General features: G+C 48.0%; 11 protein-coding genes across 11 annotated transcripts; 5 read left to right on the forward strand and 6 right to left on the reverse strand.

Moving 5' to 3' along the window:
- Positions 1 to 809: 809 nt before the first annotated feature.
- ARB_06880 (uncharacterized protein) lies at positions 810 to 1822 on the forward strand (the record flags this gene model as incomplete). Its single annotated transcript, XM_003015074.1, has 3 exons — positions 810 to 961; positions 997 to 1666; positions 1721 to 1822. The coding sequence occupies 3 exons, from the start codon at positions 810 to 812 to the stop codon at positions 1820 to 1822; spliced, it is 924 nt and encodes a 307-aa protein (XP_003015120.1).
- A 240-nt stretch (positions 1823 to 2062) lies between these two features.
- ARB_06881 (uncharacterized protein) lies at positions 2063 to 3268 on the reverse strand (the record flags this gene model as incomplete). The annotated part of the gene is given in 4 exon segments (XM_003015075.1): positions 2063 to 2076; positions 2096 to 2695; positions 2768 to 3106; positions 3211 to 3268. 4 exon segments carry the CDS (start codon positions 3266 to 3268, stop codon positions 2063 to 2065), a joined length of 1011 nt encoding a protein of 336 aa, XP_003015121.1.
- Positions 3269 to 3520: 252 nt separating this feature from the next.
- Positions 3521 to 5298, reverse strand: ARB_06882 (uncharacterized protein; the record flags this gene model as incomplete). Its single annotated transcript, XM_003015076.1, has 6 exons — positions 3521 to 3701; positions 3843 to 4351; positions 4436 to 4746; positions 4813 to 4975; positions 5174 to 5203; positions 5251 to 5298. The coding sequence occupies 6 exons, from the start codon at positions 5296 to 5298 to the stop codon at positions 3521 to 3523; spliced, it is 1242 nt and encodes a 413-aa protein (XP_003015122.1).
- A 416-nt stretch (positions 5299 to 5714) lies between these two features.
- Positions 5715 to 6501, forward strand: ARB_06883 (uncharacterized protein; the record flags this gene model as incomplete). Its single annotated transcript, XM_003015077.1, has 2 exons — positions 5715 to 5899; positions 5961 to 6501. 2 exons carry the CDS (start codon positions 5715 to 5717, stop codon positions 6499 to 6501), a joined length of 726 nt encoding a protein of 241 aa, XP_003015123.1.
- A 74-nt stretch (positions 6502 to 6575) lies between these two features.
- Positions 6576 to 8676, forward strand: ARB_06884 (uncharacterized protein; the record flags this gene model as incomplete). Its single annotated transcript, XM_003015078.1, has 2 exons — positions 6576 to 6763; positions 6813 to 8676. 2 exons carry the CDS (start codon positions 6576 to 6578, stop codon positions 8674 to 8676), a joined length of 2052 nt encoding a protein of 683 aa, XP_003015124.1.
- A 430-nt stretch (positions 8677 to 9106) lies between these two features.
- On the reverse strand, positions 9107 to 11044 carry ARB_06885 (uncharacterized protein; the record flags this gene model as incomplete). Its single annotated transcript, XM_003015079.1, has 2 exons — positions 9107 to 9310; positions 9377 to 11044. 2 exons carry the CDS (start codon positions 11042 to 11044, stop codon positions 9107 to 9109), a joined length of 1872 nt encoding a protein of 623 aa, XP_003015125.1.
- A 787-nt stretch (positions 11045 to 11831) lies between these two features.
- On the reverse strand, positions 11832 to 12983 carry ARB_06886 (uncharacterized protein; the record flags this gene model as incomplete). The annotated part of the gene is made up of 3 exons (XM_003015080.1): positions 11832 to 12137; positions 12279 to 12694; positions 12845 to 12983. 3 exons carry the CDS (start codon positions 12981 to 12983, stop codon positions 11832 to 11834), a joined length of 861 nt encoding a protein of 286 aa, XP_003015126.1.
- Positions 12984 to 14035: 1052 nt separating this feature from the next.
- ARB_06887 (DnaJ domain protein) lies at positions 14036 to 16481 on the reverse strand (the record flags this gene model as incomplete). The annotated part of the gene is made up of 4 exons (XM_003015081.1): positions 14036 to 14179; positions 14235 to 15491; positions 15619 to 15936; positions 15996 to 16481. The coding sequence occupies 4 exons, from the start codon at positions 16479 to 16481 to the stop codon at positions 14036 to 14038; spliced, it is 2205 nt and encodes a 734-aa protein (XP_003015127.1).
- An 873-nt stretch (positions 16482 to 17354) lies between these two features.
- Positions 17355 to 18719, forward strand: ARB_06888 (uncharacterized protein; the record flags this gene model as incomplete). Its single annotated transcript, XM_003015082.1, has 1 exon — positions 17355 to 18719. The coding sequence occupies one exon, from the start codon at positions 17355 to 17357 to the stop codon at positions 18717 to 18719; it is 1365 nt and encodes a 454-aa protein (XP_003015128.1).
- A 485-nt stretch (positions 18720 to 19204) lies between these two features.
- Positions 19205 to 21178, reverse strand: ARB_06889 (uncharacterized protein; the record flags this gene model as incomplete). The annotated part of the gene is made up of 1 exon (XM_003015083.1): positions 19205 to 21178. The coding sequence occupies one exon, from the start codon at positions 21176 to 21178 to the stop codon at positions 19205 to 19207; it is 1974 nt and encodes a 657-aa protein (XP_003015129.1).
- Positions 21179 to 24097: 2919 nt separating this feature from the next.
- Positions 24098 to 24592, forward strand: ARB_06890 (uncharacterized protein; the record flags this gene model as incomplete). Its single annotated transcript, XM_003015084.1, has 2 exons — positions 24098 to 24135; positions 24277 to 24592. 2 exons carry the CDS (start codon positions 24098 to 24100, stop codon positions 24590 to 24592), a joined length of 354 nt encoding a protein of 117 aa, XP_003015130.1.
- Between the last annotated feature and the right edge of the window lie 237 nt (positions 24593 to 24829).

Here is a 24829-nt window from a genome sequence, read left to right on the forward strand (position 1 = left end):
AAGAAAAATAAGAGTAAAAAAGCGAGAGAGGAAAAAGAAATGACCGATCAAGTTTTCGCCCCTGAGAATAGTCAAAAACGGCTTCCTTATCTTTTATCTATTTAACCGGCGGACTGACTCATTCCGTGATACTCGGGTCGAGAGTTCTGGTTCAGAATAGCCGGGACAGCCTTTGAGCAACGTCTCATACATTCGTCGTTTCTATCGTTTAACTGGTTGTGGCCTTTGTGTGATCCTGTATTATCCCAGAGCCGTGTGAGTGGCCAGACATATCTTCATAGGTTCCACGGCCATCAACAATTCCCCCGGACAGATTCAAAGTTGGAGAGCTCACAATTGCCGGTCTTGAGTTCATGTGCTGTCCAGAGTCGCCCATTATCAAATATATTGTAACTCCAGAGAGTGTCATCCGGAACATATATCCATGATGACTGACCGGTCTCGGTTTTCGGCTGAAGTCCTGTTAATGGTACGAAGAGGTTGTCCGAGCACTCCTTTCTTTTTATCCTCGTCGAAGACTCAACATCGTTGGGCTTTTGAGGACTTGTCATTTTATATATCGTCAATAGGGGATGCTCTTGAACTCATGACTAACATTGATCTCCGTATAGGACGACAGATTAGTGCTCATACACATTCCGTTGGAGCTATATCCTTTCTTCGTGAGTCCGATTCTTCGTCTTCTCTTTCACGATGGAGAGAGCGAAGTAGCACCCAAAAACTCGGCTGGTTTTGTGAATATATCAATTACCCCGATTGAATGCTCCGTAATTTGCTCCCGAGAACTCGCAAACCTCTACTTCGTTCCAATGGTAGAAGGATTTGAACGAGCAGCCATATCGACACATGGCAAAGTTCAAATTAGTTCAGAAGACTATCTGGTCATGCAGGTAGAAGGACAGGGCCTTGATGCTGGCCAACGTGTAGTAGAACTCACCAGTCCTCTTGCAATGGCCGGGATGTAAGTTGATGTCCAACCGTTCCCCTGAATCATAGAGGTGCTGACGTGAAAAGATCCATATTCTTCATATCAACGTATTTCTCCGACTATATTATTGTCCCCAAACACTCGAAACAACAAGTCACAGAGACCTTCGTTGAGAGAGGGTTTAACGTTGAGGAAGGGCCGGTAGATCCTGATAGTAGACGTGGTTCATCCCCAAATATCCACCTCCCCAACTCCAGGCCAGATACTCCACCCCCATGCAGCGTATCAGAGCTTCAGTTACGGGCCTTTAAAACGCTCCAGCAACACAAAGTTCGACCGCAGGCTGATCGATCCCTGCGTCTGGTTCAGTGTGCGGCACATTATAGAGAATACACGGGGACAAAGTCTTACTCTATTCTCCGTCCTAACTTGATATCCGCCCTCCTGAACGACAACCCGCAATTCTTCTCCCTGACAATAGCAGCCACAGACCCCGCCCCGTCACTGCTCCTGGAAGAGCGGCTATTGCCTCGATTCTCTCTTCCGAGTGACCCAGATAGAGAGCCGTCGTCACCAGTGGAGGAAGACACAAATCTATTGCTAGGTTCAAAGGATGAAATCCTAATTGCTATCACTCTCGACTTGCGGGAGCTGCCCCTCGAAGCTGCTGGTATTGTTTCGGGTGTAGCAAGCGCACTGGTTGCAGGAACACGTCGGGAAGGCAACGGTAGCAACAAAGTAAGTAAAATATCATGGATATATTACCACTAAACTCAAGCTGACCGGAAACAGGACCTAGAAACCAGTTTCCTTAGTACATCCCGTGCTGGGAATGTTATTGTCCGGGAGGAAGAGCTTGAGTTAGCAATGGAGTGTTTGGAGTCAGAATTTTAACATTGCATTATATACTGAGCGTTTTTATCTGGGAGGTTTCATGATGATTTAAAACACCAAGCGCAACAATCAGACCTAAAAACCTAGCTCAGGGGTTAGAGCTAGACGAGTGCAGAGATCGTGTATAAAAAACAATGCTCCTCTCTTGAATATTTGTTGATTTAGGATATTTTCGGCAGTAAGGCACCAAGCTATCCATATACCTTGACAGTTCCTGCAGAAATCAATTAGCAAAGTACTTTACCCTAGAGCAACTGTACACTCCAAACATACCGTCGGAACAGCCCCCAGCCCAGGATGAGCATTTCTCATTCCATGCAACGCAGCTGGCAACCTTGATATTAGTGCCCACAGGCACAGTCCGAATAACATTACCAGTCAAGACATCCCATGCAAAGATTGTTGCCGGGGCAGTTCCTCCGCTGGACCTTGTTTCCGGGGTCTCACTGCCACTCAGAACTATACTATCTCCCTTAGCAAAGGTAGACCGAATCCGTAAGTCCTTATTAAAGTATATAGGACCACGATTCTCCTCAGACGGATCAGGATTCCCATCACCAAAACTTTTGAGAACCGCACCATCGTCACGATCGACCATCCGTATTCGTCCATCAAGACATGAGGCAAGCATAGCTTTCCCATCCGCAGAGCAATGTATGCTTGTAACAGGATGGGCCATGACATCCACCTTCATCTCGCCAACTCTTAAATCATATGTGCGAATACGACCGTCGTAGCTGGCTGTGATTATACTGCTGGTCAACATATGGACATATACCGAAGAAACCGTATCGGTGGCTTCAGTAAGTGTCTGTATTGGCCTCGATGTTAGGGATCGTGTATCCCATATCTTCACATCCGAATCAGCACTTCCTGTTCCATGGTAAGGCGCATATTAGCTCAAGAATTCACGAAAGACGGAGGTATGTCTGGGGCGAAGCTCACCAGATATTACCACTGAATCGCCCTCTCCTCCAAATGCAACAGCTTCAACTCGTCCGGCATGGCCACTCCATCTTCTTATAGTACTCCCTGTCTCCACATCCCATAAGAAGACCTGTTTGTCTCCTCCTACACTGGCAAAGCGCGCATTATCTGCACTGACTGTTATGTCTAGCACTGAGTATCCGTGCGCTTCGTATCGTTGGATGGGTGAGGTTGTTATCTGAGGTGATGAGGGAGAAGACTGTGGCAGCGCGCGAGATAGATGGATAGATCTGTCCGAGGAGCCGGTCAAAAGATATGTTCCTGGCGAACTGGAGAATGTAACGGCATTCACAGGGCCTAGGTGAGGCAGGTTAGTATGATCCACCTGTGGCCTTGCAAAAGGCGCAGAATGTCGCAACACCACTCTTGTAGCTTAGCAGACACTTGAGATATTTCCGTACCACTATGAGTTCTAAGAGTGTGAAGAAGAGTTGAAGGGAATTTCGTGGACGTCGACATTTGTCCACCTGTGTATGGTGGTTGGTAGGTGTTGGAGATGTTCTGTTTATCCTGTTACTGGGCGAGGGGAGAAATTGATCGGTTTAGTCAGGCTCAACGCTTTAGCTCACTACCTGGGTACGTGGAGAGATTAAAGTAATTATAGCAACAACATATCTGTGGAGTCGATAAAGTCAATTGTTGGAATTAAGATATTTAAAACTTATAGCAAGAAAAACATGATCTTGGAATAAAGAAGGGTAAAGAAACACATTAGGGTGAAAATGGGTTGGCAAGAATCGCTGGCTCCGGGAAATATAAAAGGGGAAGACGGGTATACAACGACCCAGAAACCACTACATTGCCTGTCGAGCATCGACCGTCCAAAGTAGAATCAAGCTTGGGAGCAGACAGAGAGTTCCTAGAAGGGAAGAAGCCATCCACCCGTATCTCACTAAACCATAGCGGTCATTTAACGGCGACCATGACTGCGAACTTGAGGAGCCTGCATCTGGTCGAGTTCCTGCTCGAGTTGTTTGATCCTAATTGAAAGTCAGCTGTGCATCTAGTAAAGCCGGGCTTGGGTAGAACTAACGCTGCGTGGGTGGTTTCCAAGTCCTTGTTGAGTCGGTCTCTCTCGGCAATGAGTTTCTGCTCCCACTGTCTGAATCGTTGTTCCTCGATCTTGACTTGCTCGGTGAATCTCTTTCGTAGGTTCTCCTCCTCTTCCTTGAACTTGGGGTTGTCGAGCTTTCTTGGTCGGGCCTCTCCGAACTTTCTGGTCTCCATCTGAAGTGCTCGGTAGGCTTCGTAGTGCTGCTCTTCAGTGGTGTGGATGAGATCAAGCATGTGTGTTCGGATGAGGATAGAGCGGAGTTTCTTGAAGTCACAGTGATCTTCGTTCTCAACTTCGGCGACACCCCAGGAGTACTGGCGACCCTTAACGATGTGGCCATCACTAGTCTTAACGTCTTTTTCGGAACCAATGACGGAGAATGGCATAACAGCCATCAAGCTGCGGGCGTGCTGGGCAGCTTGCTCGTCATCCTCTTCGACCGGAGGCTGGTAGATCTTGATGCCCTGAGCTTCAATGACGGCGCGGATCTGTTACACAAAACTGTCAGCTGGAGAAATTTTCAACATCAGGGACGCTTTAAGCAGTGGGAAATGACGATACGATATACTCACTCTCTGCTTGAAGCGGGCAAGATCAGAAGGGCTTAGGGTATCGGCCTTCGCGACGACTGGAATCAAGTTCACGCGCGAGCTGAGACGCTTCATAACCTCGATATCTAGTGGTTTGAGGGTGTGGCCCGTTGGGCGGATAAAGTACAGGCAAGCGTGGACACGGAGATCGATCTTGTCAATACGGCGTGGCTGTTGCTCTTGCAACATATAGGACTCGTGCTGGTCATCCAAAAATTCGATAATGGGCATCCATGAATCACGGTTGTTGACGTAGTCGCCGAAGCCAGGAGTATCGATAACGGTCAGCCGAACTGTAGAAAGAACGGATTAGCCTCGACCCTATATTAGATATGTCAGCCCTCAAACCGCATGTATACCTTTGAAGAATCGCTCCTCGAGCTCAGCCTTTGTGATCTCGATCTCAACGGTCTTGTCGACCTGCTTAGCGTGTCTGCGTTTATGGTCTGCATAGTTCTTGATCGTGGTCGAGAAAAGAGTGTTGATGAATGTGGTTTTGCCCAATCCAGACTCTCCAGCAACCTATATTGTATCCATCAGTCAACATCTCCTCTTGGGTTTTGGTACACATCCTTCGGAGTAAAAGGGGGGGGCGGAAGAGAATAAGTCGCACCATAATCGTGAAGGCGGCACCCCGTTTCGCGACAATCTTGTGTCTGTTGAATTCAAGTCAGTCGACGTTCTCCATGCTCGCAGAAAGAGGCCTCTGTAGTCTCATACCGTTGGTTGGGCAACTATGCGAACGGTCAGCTATATTTGATCCATGCTCCTTACCAGTGAGTTGCGGGAAAACTTACATTGGCGATACCAATTGGCGAAGCGGTCTCGGATGTAGTCGACGCCATTGCGAGGGTAGTGAGGCAGTTCAACCGCAGGGAGGAGATACGGCAGCGGGTGAGGGAGCGTGAGGAGTGTCAAGAGAGAGTGAAAGGTGAGGTTGTTGCTTTGAGCCGCCGTCGCTTTTTTTTTCTGTTTGCTTGCGTTGAACTTCCTTCTTTCCCCTTCTGCCCCTGAGTTGAGACTTACTAATTTGGACAAGGGGGTGAAAAAAAGGGCCCCGACTTTGCGCTAGGCCCGAAGGGGAATAGCGTGCCAGTTTCTCCTTTGGGCGCGGGTTATCTCAGCCTCCGAGATCCGGTTATCTTGATTACATAATATATCAAAAAGATTAAGAAGCAGGAAGAAAGAGGCAGGGCAGTTAAAAAGAGGAAAAAAGTTGACGAAGCTGTGCGCCGGCGAGGATACACTTCTACCGGAGACGATGAAGACGGATTTCAAGGTGAGCAGACCCTGCGCCGTCACTGCTTGTACCAGCTTGCTGATTTCACGCCAGTTTTCAAATCTTCTCGGGACCGTCTATCGCAAAGGGAATCTCTTGTTCACTCCCGACGGCTCCTGTCTGCTCTCTCCGGTTGGGAACCGAGTCTCTGTCTTTGACCTGGTCCAGTAAGTGACGAAGCTGCAGTGCCCAATTGATCCTGTGGCTGTCTGATTAGCTAATATATAGCCTTAGAAACACCTCCTATACCCTCCCGTTCGCACACCGGACAAATATTGCCCGCATTGATTTATCTCCCCGAGGCAACCTCCTGCTCTCAATCGACGAGAATGGCAGAGCTATATTGACCAATTTCTCGCGACGGCTGCCCATCCATTATTTTACGTTCAAATCCGCTGTGAGCGCACTCTCGTTCTCGCCCTCTGGTCGTCATTTTGCCGTGGGGGTCGGCCGGAGGCTACAGATATGGTGCACACCGTCTACTCCAGGCTCTGGCACCAGCGGTGAGCTAGAGTTTGCTCCTTTTGTGCTTCACCGAGATCTAGCCGGCCATTTCGACACAATACAAAACATCCATTGGTCCAGCGATTCGAGATTCTTGTTGACTGCATCAAAAGATCTAACTGCGAGGATATGGAGTGTGGATCCGGAGGAGGGGTTTGAACCAACAACTTTGGCGGGACACCGTGATGGGGTTATTAATGCCTGGTTTTCCCATGATCAGGAGTCTGTGAGTGATATTGGAGAGATATTCAACCAAAGCTACTAAGAAACTAATGCTCGAATCAGATATATACCATTAGCAAGGACGGTGCGCTGTTCCGCTGGGGTTATGTGTCGAGAATGAAAGAGGATGGTAGCAGTACCGACGAACGGTGGAGAATCGTCAAAAAGGATTACTTTTTGCAAAGCGGCTCCAAAGTAAACTGTGCTGCTTTCCACGCAAAAGCTAACATTCTAGTTGTCGGTTTTTCCAACGGAATATTTGGCCTATGGGAAATGCCTAGCTTCAGCCAACTCCACTTATTAAGGTAGGCGTACATTTGTTCCCAATATCACTTCCATCCTAACAGTTTATAGTGTCTCTCAAAGCAACATTGATTGCGTTACTATCAATAGCTCCAGCGAATGGCTCGCGTTTGGCTCGTCAAAACTCGGTCAGCTGCTTGTATGGGAGTGGCAATCGGAGTCTTATATTTTAAAACAACAGGGCCATCTAGATTCCATGAATGCCCTGGTTTACTCCCCTGATGGCCGAAAGATCATTACTGCGGCTGACGATGGCAAAATCAAGGTCTGGGATATCAAAACTGGATTTTGCATTGTTACTTTCACCGAACATAAGAGTGGTGTTACAGCATGTGAATTCACGAAACGTGGAAATGTGCTCTTCACAGCGTCCCTGGACGGTTCAGTACGAGCATGGGATCTTGTACGATATCGGAATTTCAAGACCTTCACTGCTCCTTCACGGTTATCCTTTTCTTCCTTGGCAGTCGACCCGAGTGGTGAAATTGTATGCGCCGGATCCTTGGACTCATTCGACATTCACATTTGGTCTGTACAGACTGGTCAGCTCCTCGATCAACTATCGGGCCATGAAGGGCCAGTATCGTCATTATCGTTCTCGGCAGATGGAAGCCATGTTGTCAGCGCCAGCTGGGATCGTACAGTCAGGATATGGAGTATTTTTGGGAGGAGCCAGACCAGTGAACCGTTACAGCTACAGTCAGACGTCCTATGTGTAGCGTTCAGACCAGATGGAAAGCAGATTGCAGCGTCGACGCTTGATGGCCAGTTAACATTCTGGTCCGTCGAGGATGCTGTTCAGCAGTCGGGTATCGATGGTCGCCGAGACGTGTCTGGTGGCAGAAAGATAACCGACAGACGCACTGCAGCAAATTCTGCTGGCACAAAGTCATTTGCAACTATAACCTACAGCGGCGACGGTACATGTCTCTTAGCTGGTGGGAACAGTAAATATATCTGCCTCTACGACGTTGGCACAAGTTCTTTGATCAGAAAATTCACAGTGTCACTCAACACATCATTAGATGGAACTCAAGAGTTTCTAAACAGTCGAAACATGACCGAAGCCGGACCTCGGGGGTTAATTGACGAAACTGGCGAGGCATCTGACATTGAGGACCGAAAGGATAAGACATTGCCAGGGGCTCGTCGTGGAGACGATGGAGCAAGAACAACTCGCCCTGAGGTCCGTGTCACATCGGTATCATTTTCACCCACTGGGAGATCATTCTGCGCTGCTTCTACGGAGGGTCTGCTGATATATAGCCTTGACGATGACGTGGTCTTCGATCCGTTCGACTTGGATATTTCTATTACACCAGACAGTATCATGGCCACCGTTGCAGCAGCTAAGAAGGTAGCTTTATCCCAACCTTCCCACATTTCATCGGAAACTACCACATCTGACTCTTCATTCCTCAAAGCCATCATCATGGCATTCCGTCTCAATGAATCAGAGCTCATCAGAACAGTTTACGAATCTATACCTCCTTCTGAGATACCCCATATTGTCCGTTCAATTCCCACAGTATACGTGACCCGTCTACTCCGTTTCGTTGCCAATGCAGCCGATGAAACTCCCCATTTGGAATTCAACTTACTTTGGATTCAAGCATTATTAAGCATAAGAGGACGCTACATTAAGAATAATGCAGCCTCTTTTGCTGCTGAGCTAAGATCTGTTCAGCGAGCCATTGATGGCATTCGAAATGACTTGAAAAGACTTGCAGAAAAGAACTCGTATACTTTGGAATACTTTCTTTCAAAGCCCGCCTATGCACCCGGAGCCAAGAACATTACTTCTAACGAATCGAACAGGATGCTTCTGGAGAATCCCAAGGAAAACACTTCCATGGAAGAGCAAGGTGAAAAGGAAGCTAGTGATAGTGATGGGGATTGGATCGGATTGGAATAGAAGGCTAGACACTTCTTCTTGCCTTAATGGCTCCCGAGCGCTGCCACGCATATGTTATTTGGTTCCCGTGCTACGAGTATATAGACCTGGCTCTGTTTGTCTTTGGGCGAAATGGTGTTTTGTGTAGATCAAAAGCATTCTGTAATATCCTGTATGTTTTCAGCTTTCAGCAATGTATTAGACCCGTGCTAGGGGCTTATTTAAGTGTAAAAGACGAATGATAATACATTGATAGATGATATATAAAGCTATGGGTATTAAAGTGTGCCCTTGGCTAGCACGTAAATAACGGGAATCCAATGCATACCGGGTGAAGAAGAATCGACTACCTAAAGCCAAATACGCCTATAAAAGATGCCGAGTCATGACTTGAACGCATACCTGAGGTATACTGATGAATATTCGGGATGGTGCGTTAATCGTAGCTGGATTATCTCCTTCGGTGGCGATCATCGTCTTCATCGTCGTCATCTACTCTCGCTCGTTTTGAGCCTCTTTGACTGGATTCCGCCTCCTGGATACCATATCTTTTCTGCCCACTGGAAGATTGGCCACCAGTAACTTCGGCAATCATTCCGTCGATGCCAAAGGGATCCGCGGTATCTTTTTCAAACTCCACAGGACCTTCGCGAGCCTGGCGTTGAAAATGAAAAATATTAGTCCTGTTCCAATAACCCAACCTTGGTTCGCAAGAACTTACCTCAGCGTCCTCGGTTCCTTTGAATCCTTCCTTAGCACGCCCTAGGACCTCAAAGCGATTGCCTCTGTTTATTCGATCCATTTCTGCTCCTCCAGCATTCTCATCATCATCATCCATTTGAGCACGAGGACGGTATATACTATTAATGGCATCCTGGGCAGCAAAAAGAGGCTTGTCATAGGGTTGATCCTCATTGAAACCACTCTGCAATCCACTGGTCTGATTGAACAGCCGAGAATCGTACATGGTTTCCTTGCTTTGTGTCGGTTTTGCCAATCCCAAAGCAATCTTTTCGGAAATATCTCGATTCTGTTCCCGGGCCATAACTTGAACGCGGCGCTCGGCGCCCATTCTAGACTGACGTAGTTTTCTTTCATCTTCCTGGCGTCGTTCGCGGCGTCTCCTCTCACGTTCTCGGACAGCTTCGTCTTCCTCGTCTGGAGTAGGTGATCTAGAAGAATATGGGGAAGGGCTTCTACTGCCACTGCGGGATCTGGATCTGGCACGGGATTCATTACGACTGCTAGAAGCTCCAGCTCTTGCCTCTCTTGCCTTTTGGGCAAGCTGCCGTAGATGCTCTTCCTTCTTGGCTTTTTCCTTCTCAGCCAACTTTTGTTGCATCTGTGCTCGTTGCTTTACTTCCTCTCGAGCGTGTCGATCAGCAGTGAACAACGCTTCTGCGAATTGGGCAAATTTATCGTTGATCGAAACATCTTGCAACCCTCTGCCATCAGCGGCCAATCGCTTATCAAGGGGAACCGTGTAGCCCTTTGGATTTTTCCAATTTGATACCGGTGGGGGAATCCTCCACGCCTCCTGGTCTTCAGCAGTGAGTTTTCTTGGAGGAGAATGCAAAACTGGCGGAGGTGGTGACGGTGGGCCCCTTGGGATTTTCTTATGTTTAAATTTCGGAGGCTCGAGAGGATCAACCTGCTTTTCCACAATTTTCATAATCCTATCATTCTTGCGGTTGGTATTGCCCATCTGGTTTGCAGGGGTATATCGAACAAATGTAGGTTCGCTCCTCTTGCCAGTAGCGACGTTCTTCGGTTTCTGGGCCGAAACTGCTCCGGTAACTAATTTCTCAAGGGCAGCCTTCGTCTTTTCCATCTGCGCATTGACTTCTTCTTGTGAAGGCCTATCCAGAGAAATTTCCCCCATGTCCACCCTTTGCCGTAACGGGATTAAATCCTTAAACGATGCGTGTACGATTCTGTTCTCGTTATGGCCCTGCTTTGCTATGGAGTCATACTTGACTTTACCCTCAGCATCGACTTGCAGAGCTAAAGCATTCGACTTGTTTGGAGCATCCTTGCGGCCCATATCTAGGGGATACTGGGCAACAGCAATCTCAGGGAATGCGCCGCCGTCTCCAAAATCTTCCAGCGACCGCGGTCTCCATCCTGCGCGTTTCCCATACGGTGGCGGGCCAGCCCTCTGCAAGAATAAGACTCCATTAGAGACGAACGAAGAACAGAGGGAGCCAGAGCCCATGAAAAAGCATGGAAGAAAACCACTTACCTTCACCACTATTTGAGTCTCATCAATCGCATCAGCACCTACTACCCTTGGTCCGCGTCGTTGAGCGTGTGCTGGAAGCTCCTCATTTTCACCTGTGTATTTTGGCGCTGGGAGTGACTTGAATAGCCCTTCGCTAAGGGAGGCCATTGTCTTATAATATCAAATACAGAATCAACTTGAACCAAGATAAAATAATATCCGATATCAAGCTTGATATTTGTTTCTTCTCTTCCAACTAGGTATCATCATTTTGAAGCTTTTCCATCATGAGCGCCGTCGGAAAAATTCCTGCTGACTCATCCACTCGGAATATACTTATGCCGTGTCAGTATATTACGTAATAATTTACTTCCAACGTCAATCACCAAATTTGGTATCAAAGCAGTCGCTGATGACGGGTTGAACAGTTGAATAAGTGGTATACCATGAATTTGAGAAGTGATGGTATACTGTGAGGTGTCTACACTTTTTTTTATCCTGTTGTTATTATACCATTTTATCTGGTTACCCGGCTTAATTCGTGAAAAGTTTAGAATACTCGTGGGTTGTGTTATTCACATTAATAAAGGAAGCCTGCCACATGATGTCCGATCAGAGCTGCTGTGTGACTCGAGCTCGAGCAAGGCTGGGTTTGAAAAGAAAAAGACAAAGACCCATTTAAACCGTCCAGAAGATATTGAAATGTCACCGCGTAATCTCTCTCACCGCTCCCTGATCTAGTGACAAAATTTGCTCAACTCCATGTTCTCCTGGTTTTGTGATTTATGACTCAAGGAAAGATTCGTTAACATAATTCATGTCGGATGATTCACGCTGCTCCCTGTTTGGCGTACCAACGGTGATGTATTAGTCGGGGATAGTCAACTGTCATGAGACACTGCGAACCAACCTAGCTTATGAAAGAGCAAACCATCATGACTCATCGAAGCAGCATTCAGGCAGCCTGGCGAATGAAATAAGGATAACCGGAAGATGAGTATGCCCAATACCCAGGTTGCAAGTTCTCCATAATGTCATTCGTGGTTCGAAGGGTGTAGGAGCCATCGACTTCGCGACACCACCACTGTTGGCCCTCAGCCAGGCGGTAAGGCACCATGCTCTGGGGCCTCATCGCGCCAGTGGCTCTGGCAACTGCAATGTTCTGCGCGTCAACTTCGGCGCGAGTCGGACCAATCCAGGGAACTGTACCTGCTGGAACCTGGTAGGTCGGGCGAAGAGGTGCTGGGGAGATGTATGGCACCTGAATCGCTTGACCTGCTTGCTGTGATTGGAGTTAGTATGTTTACACTAAGATGAAGGTCAAAGACAAGCACAACAACTCAGTTTAGGTAGTGGAATGGTAGAGTGAAGGGGCAAAATGAAAAAAAAAAGATCAAAATACAATATGGCCATTTGAAATATGCTGGGTCAATCCAACCGGTCCAAATTGAATGGTTTGGGAAACAGAATGGGCTGTTCCGGGGGGGCCTCCATTAAGACAACCGTTTGGCAAGACATTGGCGGAAGCTGGTGGTGGAGGAGGAGGAGGCCCAGTGGGATTGCCTGTGCCAACCTGAATATTTTGCTGCAGCTGAGGAGGCACATATGTGTAGACAGTGGGCTCATTTCCAGGTTGAACCTGCGGACAGGTTGAATATCTCGATCGGCTCGGATCGACCGAGCCATATTGAAAGAACTGGCCCATGGCGCCAGCAAAGGGATATGGATATGAAATGACCCCTGGCTCGCTTTGTAGGTGATAGACAAGGACTTGAGATGGCCAGGCAGTATCAGAGGGAACAAGACGGCTGTTGTTGGCTGTGGATAGCAGAAGTGAAGGAGTAGTGAAGGAGAGAGGTGAAGAAGGAGAGAAGGAAGCAGAGAAAGACGTGAGTTAAGACTTAGGCTGCAGGGCTTTTGCCTTGAATTATATCCTTTGCCTCAGTAGAATAAAAGGCGAGCACACACACAGCTGGGAACTTACATTGACAGGGTAGAATCCATCACCAGGCCGTACCATGTACCACTGCCTATTGGGCTTCTTCGCCTCTGGCTTGGGATCGTCCTCGACCACCAGGGCGCGGTAGGGAACACATCCGAAGCACATTCTGAGAGGACGAGTTGGGAGCTTATCACAGTACAATATGAGAAAGGGAGCCTTGAGATGGCTAGAAGGGTAAATTTGCAGAAGAAGAAGAAGAGATAAAAAAAGGAGAAGAAAGAAAAGGATGAAGAAAAAGGTCACCAAAAGATGTTTACATCCTCACCTTCAAGGCCTTACTCGGCGCAGAGCCCTAGCAAACTACAGGTGCAGTGAAGAAGGACATGCTCTATCAAGATGCTTGACATGCTGCTGTCTATCTATTGTAGTGCCATCGACGTAACCATCAAAGATGAACAAAGCTGCTCTCGGGAACTTCCATCAGTAGCCAACTGACACTGTGATGAGAGCCCTGTCATTGTAGTAGTGACACCATGACCCCCAGCATGACAGCCTCATTCTAACACTGCCTGATAAGCCTGGCTGAGCCTTCCGTGCACATGCTTCATCTAGACCTTGAAGACAAGGGAAGCAAAGACGGAGCGGCTCATTGTGTGTGTATTATGTGTGTCCTTGGGACAGAAAAGGGGGGAAGTATCTACATTTAGTTAATATAATTACAGCGGTGAGAAGAGAATAATTGGTATATTTCGCGTGGCAAACAAGGTATCAAACACACCAGGGCGGTGTCGCCCGACAAAGGGTAGTGCCAACAGGTGAGTCCTCATTCGAGGCTCGGGATGCAATAAAGGAGATTGGTTGAGGGCCTGGAGGGAGGGCGAGAGATCCTGGTTTGGACGAGGCTATATCTCGTAGATTATCGAGCGGGCACTCAGGTACCAATAATAGCTGGTTGATATATGTAAGTATATATATGGCAGCATGAAGAGTCCGGGATGTGGGTCTAGATGTGCAAGTCTCGGTTCAGATCATGATCAGGGAGGATTAACAGGCGCTTTTTGTCCTACGCCCCCTGGGGCGCATGGTGGGAACCAAGTGTGGAGCAATCACACTCTATAGCGATAATTGTATCCTGTGCGGAACGAAGATGGTGAAGATGGCATTATCGCTGCGGAGCGTGGTAATATTCAAAGAATCCACTGGAGCACAAGCCCAGATTATACCAGGTGTGACTGCATAGGGCATATGACATCTTCACCGTCTGGTATCTCAACGGAATGTTTCTTCCAGCCAAAGATGTACTGGATACGCAGTATCTTCGGCATAAATGGAGCAGGGTCACTGAAACCGAGGATCTCGCTCTATATACCACCTGTTAGCGAGGTGCAAAGTTAGTCATACCAGCACAGCACATACCTTGACAACACTACGTGGAATGTTCAGTTGTCCTTGATCAACAAGCGCCGCAACTGGAATGGTGACGTCAACCATACTTTCATTGGCTCGTGGGCCCGGCCTATTAACTTTGAACGTCGATTGAGGCGGTATATATCCATACTCGGCATGAAGAATCACCAAGCCGCCCCTTTGTTCTTCCATATCCTGACGTCTGGTGACATGATCCTTCATCAACTCGATAGCTTCCAAGCTTTCCGCTCTCCGCTTAGCCATGAGTCTTTGTACTCTTCTTTGTTGCTTGGCGATTGCTTTCTTCTGCTTCCGTCTCTGCCGTGGCCGCCAGAATCCAAACTCCATAAGGGCGTATGTAAGCCACGGCACCATAACTGCCATGCTAGCAATATCTGTGTTCACCACTTCCAATGGACAGATTGCGATTGGAATGGTCAATTTTTGTCCTAATCGACTCCATGTAATTGAGCACACTAGTCCCATATTACCCTGCATCCCAATACCGAGGCCCATGCGGGTGAAATTGCCAACCTTGCGGGAACCCGATATCATCCAACCTGTGGAGAGGTCCATTGAAGTAGTTGCTTCGACCTCTAGTCGAACGGGTGGACTGTTAATTACCTCCTTTGGAGGAGTGTAACCTTCGTAGCTCCACTGGGATAAAGCAGGCTGTTCGGGTTGAGTTGTAAAAAGATCTTTCTCGTAATTGAGTGTCAGCAGTATGGAGCTTGGCGACGAATGAAGCAAAAGACCCCAGCTCCCGCCGGGCTTAGAATCCTGCATACTTTGCATTCTCCTGCTGTTCTCTGCTGCTTCTTCGTCTTCATCCATGTGCTCATCATGCGTCCCTCCAATCGACTTTTCCGGAAATATTTTGAGCCCTAGTTCAAACTTGCTGTCCGCTAGAAAGACCAAGGCCTTATAATCACCATATATAAGTTTGACCACGGGCCTTAAGGTATTGGAGATAAAAGTTGGCCAATCTAAGAATCCGCTGGACCAATTGCAAAACATGACTTTGCCCTGGCCAACTCGTCTCTGAACCGATACATGCAAAAGAGGCGGGAAAAGCAGGGGTACGTAATTCATATCTGTGCGCACAGTGACATGGAAAGGAGATGTCCCTGGGATGGGGGAGAGGAACTTCTGCACCGTTAAATTGAGTGAGGAAACGGGAAGTAGTGATGCTCCAACTTTGATTGATGAGTTGCCTAGGAATGGGAATAAGAGACGATTCAGTGGGGCATTCTTGATCTCATGGTCCTGTACGGCATGATGTACAGAAGCTCCTAGAGAAAAATTTTTGACCTGAAAAAGATGCGGCAATCCATGCTATTGAAAGGTAAGATACTGGGTTTGATATTTGAAAGACCAAATTCCGGGTACATACCTCTATCTCTCCGTCTTCACCAGTCCCAGGGAGAGGGCCGGCGTGCTTCATCCTGCGGAGATTTCCAGCTGCGCTTGCATGAATTACCAGTTGCATGTCCTCCTCGTCATCTCCAGGGCCAGCGCTCTCTTTCTCCGCCGGTCCATCCTCGTCCTCATCATGGCTGTTTGACGGCCTGTATACAGGAATGGAAGGAAAAGGAATATTAAACCTGAAGCCAAGGGCAAGACTGGATGGCATCAATTTAGGAATCTTGACATATATTATATCTTCCGCTGTTTCGAACATTGTTGCATCGAAGCCAACTTGCATTTCTATCTACAGTTAGGTGTATTAGCATACAGTATTCCGTATACGGGATAGGTTTGCAGAAATACCTTGTTTGAGACCAGATCCTCAAGTACAGAGCGTTCCTTTTCCTTCATCTTACGCACGAACCACCGGCGGAATTGAGCCTGATCCATAGCTTTGACGCCCAATTGCATGTTTTCAGCCTCAGTGAATGCCCCCAGAACACCTCTCTGACCCCATTCTTTTTGTAGGCCTTCCTCGCCCATCAATTCATAGACTACTCGCTTCTTCGGATCTATGAGGGTCTCATAGGCAGTCTGTATCCTCCCGAAGTGCTTTCGGGAAGCCTCTTGAAGGTGCGACGGCTGTTTGTCCGGGTGGAAGCTCAATGTCAGGGTTCGGTAGGCAGAGCGAATCGCAGCATCGGTAGGAGGGGGATCGCGCGACAGGCCGAGAAGGGAATAGTAATCTGTTGTATCAGCATAAGACGAGAGCAAGTCATACTCCCGTTCTATACTCTCCTCGTCGCCAGGAAGAGCTCGAGACCCTTCCCAGGCGCCGTTGTCAGCCATTCTGGTCAGTCAGATTGGGTGGCGGCAGCTCTCAACATCTAGAGGCCATGCAATCCCGATGGTATATCTTTTTATGGCATAGCAATGGACACGAGTAATAATATTCTTCAAGGCCAGACAACCACCTGGAAGTCGTAAACACCGTGGTAAATTGAATATGAGCGTCACGTGGAATCCAAGGATGGACCGGACCAAACCTTAACTCCGATGCTCGACAATTTAGGTAGCCCCACAAGAGCCAACTAAGACTGTGATATAATGTCAGTGACGTTTCCATAAATCGCATATACTGATCTCTTTTCCGAGCATACAAGATCACAGCGCTTCCTGCTTTGGTGGCCCATTTTTGCCTGTGAAATACCGAATTTTGCTTGAGGAGTCGGTGCGGTCCGTGCGCGCAACAGGCAAGGGAGAAATATTTATCCGTCCCGTCATAAAGTTATTGTCGTCACGTGAATATTCAGCCTCATCTATTTCTAGCTGGCATTACTTAATATTGCGAGGAAGAAGCGAACGACGAAGCAGACGACGGAAAGCAGAAGGATTTGCAGCCGTGCTCGCTACTAAGCAGGAATTACTAGTATGGTGCTGCCTGGATGGGTGCCTGGGATGGTAATAGACATGGCTATGTTGGTGTCAGAGTGTGGCATTTTGCCCATAGCCCCTGGTGAGACCACGGGACAGTCCTCCTAGCTTTCACTCTCTCCAGGACGATTTGACTCATTAACTGCTGCCTATACCATAAAGTTCTATCTTCAGAGGATACGGGGTATATAACCATCATATTCACAGGATGCTGTTTTGTCACTAGCCATCTCTCCATAATATGCTGTTCAACCCATGCTCAGCCTGAAAACACTGCCCTTTTAAGTCATGGCTCATCCCAGAGATCCAGGAGATATCCCCCCAACGTTCAGGATAGATCTTTCTCTCCCTCCTTCAGAAAGATACGTTGCCTTGGCTTCTTCGTATCGACAGAGACTAAGGTCACTCATCGACATCTTTGAAGAGCTTGTCAGTTCCTTGGACGGCATCGTCTCCCCGAAATGGGTCTACCGAGTCGCTCCTATTCTGCTGAGGAAACTATATTCCCGCGAGGAGACTGAAGAGATTAAAGGAATATCCAGAGTTACAGGCATAGACCTCTATATTCTTGTATCTCTAAACGTATTTCTCGATCTCCTTATGGGATGCACCAGCGGGGCTGCCTTGACAAAACAGCCACACGATACCGATGCCAAAATGCTTCACTTTCGTACACTCGACTGGGATATGGATGAGCTCCGTTGGCTGATTGTGAAACTTGAGTACGTTCGCGGATCTGAGAGTAACACTGTTATTGCAACAAGTGTAACGTACGTGGGCTTTGTTGGAGTTCTAACAGGTGTGAGGAGAGGGCTAAGCATCTCATTGAATTTCCGTCCAAATCATAATCCAGGCAGGTTTTTGGCAAATTATCGGTTTTATGGGAGCCACCTGCTCGTGCTACTCGGTATGCGACGGTCTATATCATCATTTCTTCGAAAATACATCCTGTCACCAGACCTAGATCATATTCAGAGCCAGTCCTGGCTTGACCGAATACTAAAGCAAAAGAAATCAAGGATCCCGTCAAAAACAACCTTGGACTGGATAGCGGAAAATCTGCCCCGTGTACCCACAACTGCAGCTTACTTGATTATGTGTGACGGGAACTCAGCGATTGTTTTTGAGAAAGATCACAGAAGTGCTGTTATCCAACGGTCCTCATCATTCGTGGTTGCTACCAACAGTGATATAGCGAAGGTATCTCTGGCCGGTCAGAAAGAAGAAGCTGTTGAATATGACAAAGGCCATGATGACAGGATGATCGAGGCTTCCAACGAACCTCTAGATTTAGATGATCTTATTTTCCTCAGCGGCGAACGAAGAGCTCACATGCAGGATGCGTGGGAGAAAAAGGTAAAAGAGAAGCAAGAGAAGCCGTCAACTTCTCACGATTATTCTACAGCCGAACCCATTTTGAGCCAGCTAGGATGCCAGTCGGGACCTACTATGGATTGCCGTCTTGATGTTTTACTTGATCTATGCGACGATAACCAAGTTACAGCAATGCCATCAGAAGTTACTGAATGGATAAATGGATACCCTGTTACAAATGAAATGACTCACTTTGCTGCTATCATGGACCCTACTTTGGGTCAAGTAGCCTGGCTTAGACGGTACCTAGAGCCACCTACCCACAATAATAACAGTTGAAGCTGGACGAGCATTTTTATTCTATTTAACATATCACTTCTTAGCTTCCAATATCACCATTGCTATTTCAATTATGTCCGCTGTCTTTAAATCCAACTACTAATTGGACAAAGCCCGAGTTCGCGACGTTATGATTGCATATTACATACGCTATTTAGAACCCATATAATTTGCAGAACGCACGAATGTTATTATTACCCATCCCCCAAATTTTTTTTTATCTAATTTCCTAATGTACACCAGGCCTCCCAGTACAGAAACAAGAATCAAAGACTGAAACAGCTGTTGGTTCGACATTGCCACCCCCTTTTAAGATATAAATCATAAACCCTATAAGTAAAACCGAAGATAAATCTCAATCGACCATCTCAACTAACTAATCTCTCTGCTGCATTGGGGGATAATTATGCATCATCTTTGAAAAAGGCACATTTGAGTAGGTTGTTGTAAAGGGGATTGTCAATTCTCTTAGTGTAGTAAACACACTAGGTGGAGGCAATACCATCACTCTCTGGATCGCTCCCGATGTGCTCATCAGCAGATGCAGCATTCACCTCATTATCAGATTCAGCAGCACTCTTATCAGATTGCTTACTAACAGCAGTGCTGGAAGTTGAAAGTGCTGGTGGTGGATGGCGACGGCTCCTGGTGGCCATGAGGTTTTCACACCAAGCACCGACTTCTTCAACCGCAAGATGAGGCTCTCGTTTGCGCGTGAGAAGGAAACCTTGGATTTCTGCAGGAGAAAAAACATACTCTGGAAGCAGAGCTGAGAATGAGACCGCCAGTTCGTTGATATAGTCGATGGTAACCTGTTGGGTGGCGCTGATGCCTCCGTTCGCATTTGTACACGGTTCCGCACTCTTCTTTTCCTCAGATAAAGGCTGATGATCATGGGCGATGACAGGCTTCTCGACTTTGATGGTGTTGAATAACTTGGTGTTGAGGATAGAAAGTGACCTCTCTATCTGAGATGTCGAGGCAGACTTTGCCTTGATACCACCGGGTTGGTCGGGGGAATACATTCTAATAAAGATCTCTTTGATCTGCTCTCTATTGGCTAAGGTGAACTCAACCATCATATCAACCCTTCCGGGTCGAATGAGCGCATCGTCAAGTTTATCTGGGTGGTTTGTTGTCATAACAAGGACGCGTCCTTCGTGAGATGCCACGCCATCGATTGCATTTAGGAGACCAGATAGAGAAATACCCTTAGTCTCTTCATCGCCATTGCTTTTCTTCGTCTTTTTGGCGCGATTGGAGGGCTGCTGGACTGCCGTGTTCAGATTGGAGATGACGTTTTCAGTGGTATCGTTAGCTGCTTCAGTCGTTTCTGGAGAAGAGTCCCCGTTGGCAGCAGTACGTGACAGGCCGGCAGTATCAATATCCTCCAAGAGGACTACGCAGCGTCTAGGCAACGAGTTGAAGAGTAAGCTTAAGTCTTCCTCTGTCAAGCTTGGCTCGAGAAGTGAGATGCAGTATATGTCCAGCCCAAATACACCAGCTATAGCGAAGCTCAGGGAAGTCTTTCCCGTTCCAGGTGGTCCGTGAAACAAATAGCCGCGACGATAAGGTATTCCACGATTTGCATACCATCTTGGGGTAGCAGGATGAAGATATTCATTTATGTCCAGCAACAGCTTCGTTTTTTGAGCATTATCAAGGACGACGGTTTCAATTGGTCGAGAGGGACGAGTAGCAGCTCTGCTCCAGGCGTATATTCCTCGTGAACGAAATTCTTTGGGACCTGGCCGGCGGATGGTCGTCTTGCTTCTCTCGCGAGCAAAAGATGCGTCCCTCGCCTCCCGGATTAAATCTTTGATAGGTTGCAGGGATCTTCCAAGTACGGTGATGGTCAGAGACTCATCACTACTAACCATGTTGAAGCCCATTCGTCCGCTCAGAACCTGCTCTTTTTCTCGGGACAGCTTGAAGAAATTTCCCTTATGACGAAACCAAGAGAACTCATAATGTGGTTCGAATCGCGGAGGGATCTTTGCTTCCCAATTGCTGAAGTTCAAAAGTGTGTCTTGAGAGCCTTTCCCTGATACATCTGCTCGAATATCTTCCTCTGAGTCCCAACTCATGTGGCGTTTGCTTTTGGCGCGCATTGACCGGCTGCTGGTGGCGATGGCCAGCTCGGATACCCAGGCTATGACTTGATCATAGATATCGTCGTGAGAAGGGACGGTAATGGAAGCGGTCATATAAGTCATGAGCAAAGAGTAGGCAAATTTATAGCAATATACCCAGGCTGTGGTGAGAGTGAATATCAACACACTCAGAGACACAGCAACGGAAACGTCAAACCCGGTGATTTGGAAGATGAACCCAGAGATGACCGAGTAACCTGGCAAGAGAGCATCGAGGATGTTATTTGGTAGCTGCGTCAGGTTCACTGGGGCAGAACTGTTCCCTGCTGCCCCTGCTGCCAGTGCATTTGGCAAATTGAAAGACATAGCGAGGAGGACACAGACGCGTCTCTATCTCTCAAATTTGCACATAAAAGCTTGCACTAGGCACTCAACCAACTATTTCCAGTATTGGCTCTGTAAGAGAGACGCGTTCGGATAGCTGCTTCTGCTATCTCTGTACCACAGACAGCGTGACAGGGGGGTAAACAGACAAATAAAGAGTGTGGTGTGATTAGGGAGCCAACAGAGAGAGAGATAATGGGTATGTTTGTTGTCTTTATATTAGCAGCTAGTGTTCGCTCAGGCCAGCAGCAAGGGAGGGAGGTGGCCTTGCTTGGAGTGAATCTTTAGGTGCTTCAGAAAGGGATACAGGAGCAGAAATTGGAGCGGGAAGATGCAGATGCACCTTTTCTTGTGGGTTGGTGATAAGTCAGGCTATAGGCAGGTCACGGGCTCAATAGAGGACTTCACGGGATCAGCATAGGGCAGATAGCAACCACAGAAGGACAACCAAATGGCCAGAAATCCAGATAAAAGACCTCTTTTTTCTTTCTCGAGCCTCCCACTCCTTTTTTTTCCCGTTGCTTTGTTCTCTTCAGAGTATTAGATCACACGTGGTATTATCCAGGTCCCAATATTGAATGATATAGCTTTTTAACTCCAGCACCTGATGCATTTGAATGATACGATACTGCTATCAAAAAGAGAACCAAATGACAGAGATGAAGGTATTTCAAGCGAAAGAACCTCGGAACAGACCCCCGAATCCTCTAGCTTATCGACATGTATAACCGTTGAGCCCTTGATAAGGGAGAGAAGCGAACAAACACGATGCACTCCCGCAGTGAAGCACAGAGTGCAACAGTTGCGAAACCAGGGAGGAGTCGAAGACGATGGCAACAATCTCAAAAGACAACACAAAATGTGCTACAAACCAAGCTCAATATTAAAAGAAAAAAGAGGCCAGGCTCATAAAACTAATCCTTTTGGTCGATAGGCTCTCGTTTGTCCCCGGGAGGCAGTGGGAAGAGACAGATCGGAGACAGTAGCGTCAGAAAAAAAAAGAAGGGGGAGTTGATATTAGCACCCCTTCAGACGGATAAAGAGACAGATTCGTGGCAAACGCAGGGCTGCACGCTTGAGGCGGCTTTATGAAGGTAGCTGACAACTACCTATCCATCTGCCTGAGTTCCGTCTTGCCTGGTCATGGCTGGAAATTCGGGAACAGGGGGGAAAACAAAAGAAGGGAGATGTGCTAATATATGTCTGCATTAATAAACGGCAAAACAAAACTTGGAGGCCCTTAATAGGACAAGATTCCAGAGCAATGGTTATAAGGTGGAGGCATCTGTATCTGGCTGCGGCTCACTAGGAAGGACATGGCTCCGTTGCCTAGCTACATGGTTGGTCACCTAGTTAGCGGGCGCCAGGGGGTGGCAGGGTTTAAATAAAAGCCCAACACTGGCAGCCCATGCTCCAAAAAAGTCGATCGAGGTCGGTCTGTGGAAGCAATGAAAATCGATGGAGCGGGAGACCCTGCTGCTGGAACTCACACCGGCCCAAGCCGTGGGCTTCCAGCCAGAAAAGTTAGGTTTCGGCTTGACTGTTTTCTTCCCTCGTTTCTTTTCTTTTCTGGCTGTCATATGATGGTCCTAGGGTGGTTTGGCTGTGAGAGCCATTGGCCGGATCCAAGGATGACTCTTCCTCTTCTCTCCTTGCTTGCGGCGGGAGAGCTTGAGCTGCTTCTGCTGCCGCATGACACGGGAGCGAAGATGTGGGAGCGGAGGATTTACGAACAAACCAAAAGTATAAGCTGGGGTTTGATGCCTCAGTCGTTCCAAGTGACTTATTGGTCCATGGTTGACTCTCTTCTATTTATTTTGTGCAGCGTCATCCAGGAGCACGGTGTTGTTAACCAGCCAGGGGGCCGAGTTAACTAGTTCATAGGTAGTTAAGAGCCCGGGCCCCGTATACGCCGTGTTCTGTTTGACCCGGCTGGAGGGTACCAAAAAGCAGACGTTGCTCCAGCATGCCATCGTTTTCGCACTGGACGGCTCGCCGTATATGTAGAATGATACGCATCATGCATCTGGCACTTAAAAGTGATGCACGAAACCAGCCAGGCCAGCTCCCGGTTTAGCGACTCTGTGAGCAGAGAGGAGAGTGTGGCGCAATATCGACCATCGACACCACGTTCGTATTCATGCCATTCACCTTTCAAGGCAATGCAAGGCTCACAGAGCAGAGAAAGACACCACCAGCCTTAGGCAGGCAACCAGTTTATCAGCTTCCTTGCATTGCTCGCTGAAGTGGAGAGACTTTCTGGAGTTTGTTTTTTTGGCCCCCAAAACCCGATTGAGAGTATCCGTATCTGTATCTCAGACGCCTATCGACAAGGTAATATGCATCTAGATCTGGGGTTCTCGTCTCAGCACGGAGTAGACTCGACTGCCAGGCCCTCTCTAGTATCTGAGAAAAGACGGACGGTTGCATGCTCAGCACTCCCAAGCCTAAAGTTTTAGGCAAAGCCCTTGCCTGCTGCACTGCGTATATGCCTTATTCCATGTCAACTAGTTATTGGAGCGGATCCGAGGTGGAACCAGTGAGGCGTATCTTAGCTGGTTTGTTGCCTAGCTGGAGACGAGAAAATGATGCCGTCCGTAAGAGATAACGCGATTGAATGCCCGAGATGACCAGACCGACATTCCCTCTGCTCCTCCACACACGCCAGCGCACCCCCTTGACGCCGGGAGTTAAGTGGGATACCGTGTCCTGCGGCGCATCTGTTAGATTGATAGCTGGCTCAGTATCGAAAGGAGAAAGCACAAGAGAAAGGGCGCAGCAGAGGCATCCGTCACTTTACGTCATAGTTTCGAGAATCCCAGGGGAATATCAGGTCGCCCTAAGGAGCAAACCGGAGATCCATACTCTGGACTCTTGCTGGAGACCGCTTGTGCTGCCGGCATGGATCGAGTTGATGGATATAACGTCTACATTGGCAGGTTGGTGGCTTGCTTTAGGCCTTGTTGCTTTGAAACATGAGAGAGCAGTTCGCTGGGACCTCAGCCGTCTCACGGTTTACTGTATGATTATATCCAAACACAGTCTGAAAGCGATAGTAACCACAGTGCATGCATATCCAGTCTCTTTGCTCTTCGAAACCAGGACGCCCTGAAAGAGGCCAACATCACGCATGTCATCTCTGTCGTGGGGCCAAAGGAGCGGCCATCGGCGATTAGCAGCCTGCAGACCTACGACGGCATCCGGGGACATCTTACCCTAGACCTCCTCGACCAGGACAAGGAGAACATCATCCAGCATTTTCCGCAGGCTGTTCGGTTCATGGAGGCGGCCATTGCCGATGGCGGCGCTGTCTTGGTCCACTGGTTAGATACCATATACCCGCTACTACCCCTGGAAGATACCTGCATATGCAATATTTCTGACCCTGAGTTATAGCGGTTTGGGAGTATCCCGGTCGGCTACGATTGTTCTTGCATACATGCTCTACCAGGCTCGTCCGAGGTTGGCCCCTGGAGACGCCCTGCTTGTCCTTAGAGGCAGCCGGGCTGGATGCCAACCAAATGCCGGGTTTACTGAACAGCTGGCACTCTACCATCAGATGGGATGTCCTGAAACACTCCAAGACCAGGTATTATATCAACAGTTTCTCAGTAGCGAGACGTGAGCGAGTAG

Source organism: Trichophyton benhamiae (genome assembly GCF_000151125.1).
Source record: "Trichophyton benhamiae CBS 112371 chromosome Unknown contig00476.0, whole genome shotgun sequence".
Taxonomy (NCBI): domain Eukaryota; kingdom Fungi; phylum Ascomycota; class Eurotiomycetes; order Onygenales; family Arthrodermataceae; genus Trichophyton; species Trichophyton benhamiae.